At 40.3% G+C, this 9,753-nt stretch overlaps 1 protein-coding gene across 1 annotated transcript; it reads left to right on the forward strand.

Annotated features, from left to right (window-relative positions):
* Window positions 1-7,998: 7,998 nt before the first annotated feature.
* LOC112807378 (glyceraldehyde-3-phosphate dehydrogenase-like) lies at window positions 7,999-8,940 on the forward strand. The gene has a single exon (XM_025850183.2). The coding sequence runs from the start codon at window positions 8,033-8,035 to the stop codon at window positions 8,861-8,863; it is 831 nt and encodes a 276-aa protein (XP_025705968.2). The 5' UTR covers window positions 7,999-8,032; the 3' UTR covers window positions 8,864-8,940.
* Window positions 8,941-9,753: the final 813 nt, after the last annotated feature.

Raw genomic sequence — 9,753 nt, forward strand, 5'->3', positions numbered from 1 at the left:
ATTAAGTCTGGCCAAAATATTAGCCCAGATTTAATAATCTTGATACTTCTAGCAGCATGTCTGGGCTCATGGGAATATGAATTGGAGTAGGAGGAAAGGGCTTTCTGATGCTCATTTAAACTATTTAGGCAGGCAGCCCTCTGATTATGAGTAGGGGCAGGACCCATGCTGAGTTGAGGTGGATTAAGGTTTTCCACGCTATCCCTTTCTAACACTGAATCTCATAAACGCAAGTGAGCAAAAGGGACAGCCCACAACTATCCTTCACCTCCAACTGGAAATGATGTAGACAGCTAATAAGCTAGAAGCAAAGGTCGCTACCAAACCCCTGCCAACCCCAAGGGAGAGGGTAGCTTCCATGGGCCTGTGCTACAGTGTGGAACGCAACAGTCCCCGTCATGCGGGGAACATCCGTCTGTGGACCGTAGTGGCAGTTGAGCCATCGAGAGGAACAATTACAAGGCTCTGCTGACGTCAATTCTTGGAAAAGAGCTTTGCCTGTTATAAAAAGCTGCTGCCCATTGATTGTATTAAGCCACATCACTTAAAGCAATCAAGGTGATCTATATGAATAATAATAGCCAGGGTGCTTGTCATTTCTGTTCTTGCTTCACAAGGACATGAGTGCAGCAAGCTAACTAGAGGTGCTCTGCTCAGAAAAGTTACTACTTTTTCTCTGCTCCTCTCCCTCCCTGCTTGTTAGTCCTAATCTTGACTACTCTTTTCTTGTCTCTGAGACCAAGCAAGTGTACATATACTGACCTGCCTTCGAATTCCACTATCGTCGCTTATTAAACGTGTGACTTTTTGTCAAGTTCCTTAATCACGCTCTTCCAAGAAATTTTTTTTACCGCATGCGATACTGTTTCGGTTCTGCCTGCTTCTTTGTTTCACAATTGATTATTTTTTTATGAGTATTATTTCTTCATTTAAATCAGAAATGCTAAGCATACTGTTTGTGTTCTGTTTTCTCTATTATTTAAATCAACATCCAATAAAAGGGACTTTTTTGATGTAGGGTTTTATGCATTTTGACAAACACAGGATTCGTGTAACCTTCACTGGTACTCCATAAAGAACATCAGACTAGGAATTTAAAATATTCTTGGACATCTACTCAGGAAGTGATTATTAGGCAACTGCAATGAGAAAGTGGTGAGGGGTGGGGTGAAGAGCAGAAGGAAGACTGTGTTTTGTTTGTTTGTTTGTTTATCAAACAGACCTAAATTCAATTTTCTTCCTCTATGTCTATAACCAAATATGAACCCTAAGGGCTTGTGTTCTTTGTGGAAACACTAACATACCAGCTACGGAGCACATTTACAGGGTACTGTTTTAAAACTCTTGACAGCGCAGGTGCTACTTTAGTTACCAGTGGAGAAACCAGGTCTCCAAGTGGTTAAGAACTGTCCTTTCTTCAGCTCTTATTACATGCCAGATGATATATTAAGCATTTTCTATACACGTGACAAAACTTGATTAAGCAGGTCCTGCTATTAATCTCATTTTCCGGACGAGGTAACATCCCATGCTGGAAGGCAGCATGGAGCCAGGATTCACCAGCAGGCATCTGGAGTCCTTGTCCAATGTTCTCACCATAGACTAACCACTGACCATAGACACTTCACAGCGTGGTGCTCTAACCCCCCTTCCGAGTCCAGGTCAGCCAGCCTGCCTTCGAATCCCATGGTCTCTTATTAAATTGTGACTTTTGTCAAGTTACTTACTCTCTTCCAAAAAACTTTTTCACACCCATGTGATACCATTTCAGTTCTGCCTGCTATTATGTTTCACAATCTTATTCTTCTTTTTATGAGTATGATTTCATCTGTATCTAAAATGCTAAGTATAAAGTTTTGTTCTTTTTTTTAATTAACATCCAATAAAACTGACTTCTTTGATGTACAGCTCTATGCATTTTAACACACATATAGATTCATGTTAAACTTCTCCACAAACAGGTTACAGAAAAGCCCAGTGCCGTCAAAATTCCCGGTGCCGCCCCCTCTAGTCACACCCTCCTCCTATGCCATTCCCCTGGCAACCATCGATCTTTTCTCTATCATTTTAGTTTTCTAGAATGTCATTAATTGAAATCATACAGGATGCAGCCTCTTAAGACTCTTTGACTCAGCTGAAACATTTGATATACACCCATGTTGTTGCATGTATCATTAACTAGTTCCTTTTAAAAAAAAATTGAGAGAAAGTGCATGGCAGGGAGGGGCAGAGGAAGACAGAGAATCCTAAGCAGACTCCCCACTGAGCACGGAGCCCAACGATGACTCGGGGCTCATCTCTTCACCCTGAGATCATGACCTGAGCTGAAACCAAGAGTTGATGCTCAACTGACTGAATCGCCCAGGCTCCCCTAACGTACTCCTTTTAATTCCTGAGTTGTATTTCATCATATCACAATTTGTTCATCCATTGATCTGTTGCAGGACATTTGGGTTGTTTCCAGTTTGGGGCAATTAAATTCATTCCCACCAGCAATATATGACAGTTCAAGTGCTCTTCATCCTTCTCGGCACTTAGCATGGTCGATATATTTTTTTTAATTATAATAGTTCTTGATGGTAGAATTATACTGGGAAACAATCACAACGAAGAGTAATCTTTCGAATAGAATAGTTCACAAAGTAAAACACTCCTTTGAAACAACATGTGAAAGATAGTCAAATATGTCAGTATGGAAGCCCTTGGATTTATATGTAGACATCTTAGCAGTAATTCGCACAATGTCTACTCCACATCACCTCTTATTGATGTGTGTGTCAATATTTATTTTAGTTATTCTACTAGGTGTGGTGGTATCTCATCATGCTTTTAATTTCCATTTCTCTAACTCTTAATGGTGTTGAGCATCCTTCCTTGTCCTTATATGCCATCTGTATATCATCTTTGGTGAAGTACAGTTCAAGTCCTTTGCCCAATTTTTAATTGGGTAGTCTACTTTCTTACTGTTGAGTTTTGAGAATTCTTTCTATATTCTGGATATAAGCCTTTGTTGTATATGTGACTTGTAAATATTTCTCCAAGTATATAGCTTGGCTTTTCATTCTCTTAAGGGTATCGTTCACAGAGCAAAAGTTTTTAATGCTGATGAAATCCAGTTTATCCTTATTTTTTCTTTTTATGGATCATGCTTGTTGTGATAAATTTAAAAATGCTTTCCCTAACTCCAAGTCATGAAGACTTTTTTTCTATGCTTCCTTTAAAAAGTTTTATAGTTGGGCCTGAGCCTGGGTGGCTCAGTTGGTTAAGCGACTGCCTTTGGCTCAGGTCATGATCCTGGAGTCCCTGGCTTGAGACCCGTATCGGGCTCCCTGCTTGGCGGGGAGTCTGCTTCTCCCTCTGACCCTCCCCCTCTCATGAGCTCTCTCTCTCTCATTCTCTCTCCCCCAAATAAATAAAATCTTTTTAAAAAAAGTTTTATAGTTGTACATTTTACACTTAAATTTATTATGGATTTTTAACATTGGTACGGACCGTAAGGCTTATGTTAAATTTTATTATTTTGCTTAGGAATACCCAATTGTTTCATTACCATTTGTTGGAAAGATTATATTTTCTTTACTGAATTGCATTTCCATCTCGGTCAAATGCCCATTGACTGTATTTGTGTGCATCTTTTTCTGAACTCTTGTTCTGTTCATTGACCTATGTGTCTATCCCTTCACCGATGCTACACATCTTGATTACTGTAGTTTTATAGTTAAGTCTTTAAAAAGGGAAGTTTCAGTCCTCCAACTTTGTTCTTCTTTTTTCAAAATTGTTTTGGCTAATCTAGTTCCTTTCCCTTTCCATATAAATGTTAGAATCAGTGTTTCTGTAGTTACCAAAAAAATCAGCTGTGATTGCATTAAAATTATAGATCCATTTGAAGAGAATTGACATCTTAACTCTTCCAGAATCTTCCATTCCACTGAGAATAATTCGAGAGATTTAAAAGAACACAGTATGTTTCTTTTATTTATGTCTTCTTTGATTTCTTTCATCAGCATTTTGTAGATCTAAGCCTACACATGACTTTTAGGTTTATACCTAAATAGTTCATTTTGGGGAATCTATGGAAATTGATATTATTTTATTTCTGTTTCAATTTCTGCATTGTTGGCATATATAAATATGATAGATTTTTGTGGGTTGACTTTCTAGCCTGCAATCTGGCTAACCTCAGCTGTAGAAACTTTTATGTAGTTTTGTCATTTTCTATATAGACAATGTCATCTGTGAATAGGATGTTTTACTTCTTCCTTTCTGACCTGTATGTCTTTCATTGATTTTTCTTTGCTGTTTTGCGTTGCCTAGAACCTCCAGTGTAATAACAAATAGGACTGGTGAGAGTAGAATCCTTGTTTTGTTCCCAGTTTGGAGGGCTAGGATTCAGTCTTTCACCAGTTAAGTATGAAGTTAGCTTTAGGATCCTCGTAGCTTCCCTCTATTTGGTTTTAAAAGTTTCCTTCTATTCCTAGCTTGCTCGTTGTTTTTATCATGAATGGATGTTGTGTTTCGTGAAGTGTTTTTTGTTTTTTGTTTTTTTTCTGCATCAACTTAAATGATTATGTGGCTTTTTTCTTTTTTGGTCTGTTAATATGGTGGCTTACATACAGTAATTGCTTTTATTTTATTCTATTAAAATTTTTAAAAATTGTGTTAAAATGCCCACAACACATTTACTATTTTAGTCATTTTTAAGTGTGTAGCCCAGTGTCATTAAGTACCTTATTGTGCAATCAATACCACCATCGATCTCAAGAATTTTTTTCATGTTCGCAATTCATTTATTTTTATACTCACACTTTACCAACCTTTCCCTCTCCCTCAGACCTCTGATATCATTTCCCTTCCATTGGATAATTTCCTTTAGCATTTCCTTTAGAGCAGGTCTGCTTATGACACATCCTTTTAGTTTTTCTACATTGAGAAATGTTACTTCACTCTCATTCTTGACAGTATAACAGTCACTGGATAGAATATTTTCACTGGTTATTAATTTGGAGTTGACTTTTTTTCTTTCAGCCCTTAAAAATGTTATATCACTCTCTTCTGGCCTCCCTGGTTTCTGATGAGAAATCTGCCACCACTCATATCCTTGTCCATCTATATGAGATATACTGGTTTCCTCTGACTGATTTCAGGATTGTTCTTTGTCTTTTGCTTTCAGCCATTTGATTATGCCGTGTTTGGAGATGGACTTCTTTGAGTTTATTCCTTTTGGAATTTACTGAACTTCTTGAATTAAAAAAAAATGTGTCTTTTGTCAGATTTAGAAGGTTTTCAGCCATTATTCCATCAAATAATTTTTCTACTCCATGCTCTTTCTTCTCCTTTTCTGAGAGTCTGATGATACAACATTGATGTTAGAGCTTTTGGTATTTCCCACAGTTCCCGGAAGCTCTGTTCTTTTTTAAAATCTTTTCCTTCTGTGCTGTTAATAGTGCATGTTTTACATTGATCTACTTTTCCTCTGTCATTCCTGTTCTACTATTGAGCCCATCCAGTGAATTTCTCAGTTTGGACATCTTATTTTTCACTTTTAAAGTATCCATTTGTTTCTCCTTAGTATCTTTTATTTCTTCACTGAGATAGTCTACCTTTCTGTTTCAAGAGCATTTAGCCTTCTTCCTTACAGATAATCTGTGTCATCTCAGAGTTGACACCTGTTCATTGTGTTTTCTTGAGAGTTAAGATTTCCCTGGGTTTTCTCTCTCTCTCTGCTCTCCTCTCCTAAATAACTCTGGATTGAGTCCTAGGCATTTAGAATGTCATGTTACGAGATTCTAAATCTTGTTTAAGTCCTGAGGGAAATGACTTTTTTGTTTTAGCAGGCAATTGTCCAGGTTCCGTTCAAGCCACATGTTCTATCTTGCCTTCTATGGGCGATGTTTCCAGTATCAGTTCAATTTCAAAAAGTGTTTTCAATGTTATTCAGTCCCACATGTGTACCATACAGTGGCCAGTCTGCAGGGAGTCTTCTAATCCTATGGAATGCTCAGATCCATGTATGTGCATATCAAAGGTAGGCCCAGTATTCATATATGTTAGGGAATTACTCTTGATTTCCCTTCTCTCTGCAATCTCACCATTATGTTTCAGCTCATTGGGACTTCCAGCCAGAAAATTGAATCTTTACTTTTTCTACTCTGTAGGGTACTTCTTATGACTAGTGCCAAGCAGTAGGAGGACAGAGAAAGAAAACAAAACAAAACAAAAAACAGAAACAAAAACAAAAATCACTGCTACTCCTTTATTGCTTGGGATTTGGAAAAGGAGAAAATAGGGGCAAAACCCGGATTGTTCTCCACTCTCTGTTTCATAGAATCTCCTTTTCCTTGTCTTTTGAAACAGAAATCTAAAGCTTCTCTTAGATCTCTTCCTGACAACAGCCAGGATGCCTTTCAGATTTGGGGCTGCATTTGAGTCCAGGCTCTGTGACACTGGAGGAAAAAACTGGTAAATTCACCAGTTTGGGTTAAATTTCAAATTCAGGTCTTATTCCTCAATCTTCATGTTGTTATTTGTTTGTTTGTTTATTTATTTATTTATTTATTTATTTATTTATTTATTTATCAGAGAAAGAGTGAACAAGCAGGGCGGGCGGCAGGCAGAGGGAGAAGCAGGCTCCCTGCTGAGCTCGATCCCAGGGCCCTGAGCTCATGACCTGAGCAGGAGGCAGATGCTTAACCAACTGAGCCACCCAGGCATCCCTGCCATTTATTTTTTAAAGGTTTCACATAGCTGTCTCATGCAATCAGTCCAGGACTTAGTTGCATTCAGCAGAAGAGATGGGATGCAGTGTGTTTATTCCATCTTTCTTAGACTGGAACCCTAAGTCTTTTAAAGTTATCTTCAAATGTGCATTATTTTCATTTCATCTGGAGTAATTTTATGGCCTAATTGTTGATTTTGTTGGCTGTCCTTCGTTTTCTCATAGGCTGTAAACGAAAACAGTCTTGGTGTCAATTTTTCCGCTTACTGTTCCATGACCTTAAGTAAATTACTTATTTAAACTCTCTATCAGTAAACTTATCTATAAGGTAGGGACACAGGCTGGAAAAGGAAGAGGAGGAGAAAGAGGAGGAGGAGGACGGGAGGAGGGGCAGGGGAGGGGGGAGGGGAAAGAGGAAGGAGTATTTAGAAGGCTATTGCAGTAGTCCTGGAAAAAAAATAATAGTGGTTTGAACCAGGGTATTAGTGGTGGTAACATGGAGAGCCTCTTTGGCTTTCCTCCATCCCATATTCATAGTCTATTCATCCTAATGTTCAAGATGAATAAGAGGATGTGGTCCAAAAAAAAAAGGGGAAAAACAACCCCAGTGTTTCAGTTCTTTTTTTCAGTTGCCTCAAAAACAACCTTGATTTATGTTAAGTTTTAGTATGAGGAACTGGGTTGGTTTGCTCTACAGAAAGCTCAAGGGTGGGGCAGAAAGGGCTGGAGATAGGATAGTATCTTCAAAAGCCTAAGGAAACACTGTCTATGAGAAGAAACACCAAATGTATGATAAGCAAGCAGGTGGGCACAAATAGAACTACAGGAAAGACATTATTAGGAGTTAGTTTAGTTTAATACCAGGATGAACTTTATAATTATTAAAATTGGAATGAGCAGTTTTGGGCATGGGAAAATATTGGTTGTAGCATGATAATGCTTTTGACAATATATAAATTTTGGTATTTTTTCCACTTACACTAGCTTCGTCTTCTTCATTTTGTTCAAACAGATTTGTGGAAGCAGCTTAAGTCAGTGACAGCCATTTTGCATGAGAATGGATTCTACTCTGTCTTTCCACCCTCATTTCTTAAAGCATAATTTCTTAATTATGGTATGGTATGGTACACAAAGTACCAGGCCCTGTGCTAAGTACTCTAGATGCATTATCTCATTATATTTTCACAATATTTTGAGAAACCTAGTATCATTATCATCATTGTGCACATGAAAAAACAAGGCTTGGCTCTCTGCTCCTCCCCATTCGACAGACAGCCGCATCTTCTGGTGCAGTGCCAGCCACGTCCCCGAGACACGATGGTGAAGGTCGGAGTAAACGGATTTGGCCGTATTGGGCGCCTGGTCACCAGGGCTGCTTTTAACACTGGCAAAGCGGATATTGACCCCTTCATTGACCTCAACTACATGGTCTACATGTTCCAGTATGATTCCACCCATGGCAAATTCCACGGCACAGTCAAGGCTGAGAACGGGAAGTTTGTCATCAATGGAAAGTCCATCTCCATCTTCCAGGAGCAAGATCCTGCCAACATCAAATGGAGTGATGCTGGTGCTGAGTATGTTGTGGAGTCCACTGGGGTCTTCACCACCATGGAGAAGGCTGGGGCTCACTTGAAGAGCGGGGCCAAGAGGGTCATCATCTCTGCTCCCTCTGCCAATGCCCCCATGTTCGTGATGGGTGTGAATCATGAGAAGTATGACAACTCCCTCAAGATTGTCAGCAGTGCCCCCTGTGCCACCAACTGCTTGGCTCCTCTGGCCAAGGTCATCCATGACAACTTCGGCATCGTGGAGGGACTCATGACCACCGTCCATGCCATCACTGCCACCCAGAAGACTGTGGATGGCGCCTCTGGGAATCTGTGGTGCAATGGCCGAGGGGCTGCCCAGAACATCATCCCTACTTCCACTGGCGCTGCCAAGGCTGTGGGCAAGGTCATCCCTGAGCTGAAGGGGAAGCTTACTGGCATGGCCTTCTGTGTCCCCACCCCCAACATGTCCGTCGTGGATCTGACCTGCTGCCTGGAGAAAGCTGCCAAATACGACAACATCAAGGTGGTGAAGCAGGTGTCAGAGGGCCCCCTCAAGGGCATCCTGGGGTACACTGAGGACCAGGTTGTCTCCTGAGACTTTAACAGTGACACCCACTCCTCCAACTTCGATGCTGGGGCTGGCATTGCTCTCAACGACCACTGTGTCAAGCTCATTTCCTGGTATGACAATAAATTTGGCTACAGCAAACTGGGTGGTGGACCATAAGGCCTCCAAGGAGTAAGAACCCTTTGGACCACCAGCCCTAGTGAGAGCAAGAGGAGGAGAGAGGCCCTCAGCTGCTGGGGAATCCCTGCCCCCAACTTATCCCCCAAAACACTGAGAATCTCCCGACCTCCACCGTTTCCATCCCAGACCCCCTGAAGAAGGGGAGGGGCTTGGGGAGCCCTACCTTGTCATGTACTATCAATAAAGTATACTGTACCCAGCCAAAAAAAAACAAAAAACAAAAAACAAAAAACAAACAAAAAAAGAGGCTTGGAGATGTAATAATCTACTTGAGTTCACATGACTATGTAGGCAGAATAATCGTCCCCCAAAGATATCCAAGTCCCAACTCCTGGAAACTGTGAATATGTTACCTTACGTAACAAAGGGACCTTGCAGGTGTAATGAAGTTAAAGATCTTGAGATGGGAAGATCATCCTGGATTATCCAGATAATCCAGGGCCCAGTATAATCACATGTGTCCTTAAAATAGAAGGTCAGGATCAGAGAAAATGTAACTACAGAAGCAGAATCAGAGAGAGATTAAAGACACTACTTTGCTGGCTTTGAAGACTGAGGAAGAGGCCATGACCCAAATAATAGAGGTGGTCTCCAGAAGTTGGAAAAGGCAAGAAAACAGATACTTCCTTAGAATGTCCAGAAGGAATCAGACCTGCTAACATCTTTATTTCACCCCCGTTGGACCTGTTTTGGAGCCATGATTTGAACTAAGTGGAAGACGTGTGCTCTACAGTACG

The sequence above is a fragment of the Callorhinus ursinus genome, unplaced genomic scaffold (genome assembly GCF_003265705.2).
Source record: "Callorhinus ursinus isolate GAN/ISIS: 27379988/994484 unplaced genomic scaffold, GSC_fseal_2.0 scaffold69, whole genome shotgun sequence".
Classification (NCBI taxonomy): Eukaryota; Metazoa; Chordata; class Mammalia; order Carnivora; family Otariidae; genus Callorhinus; species Callorhinus ursinus.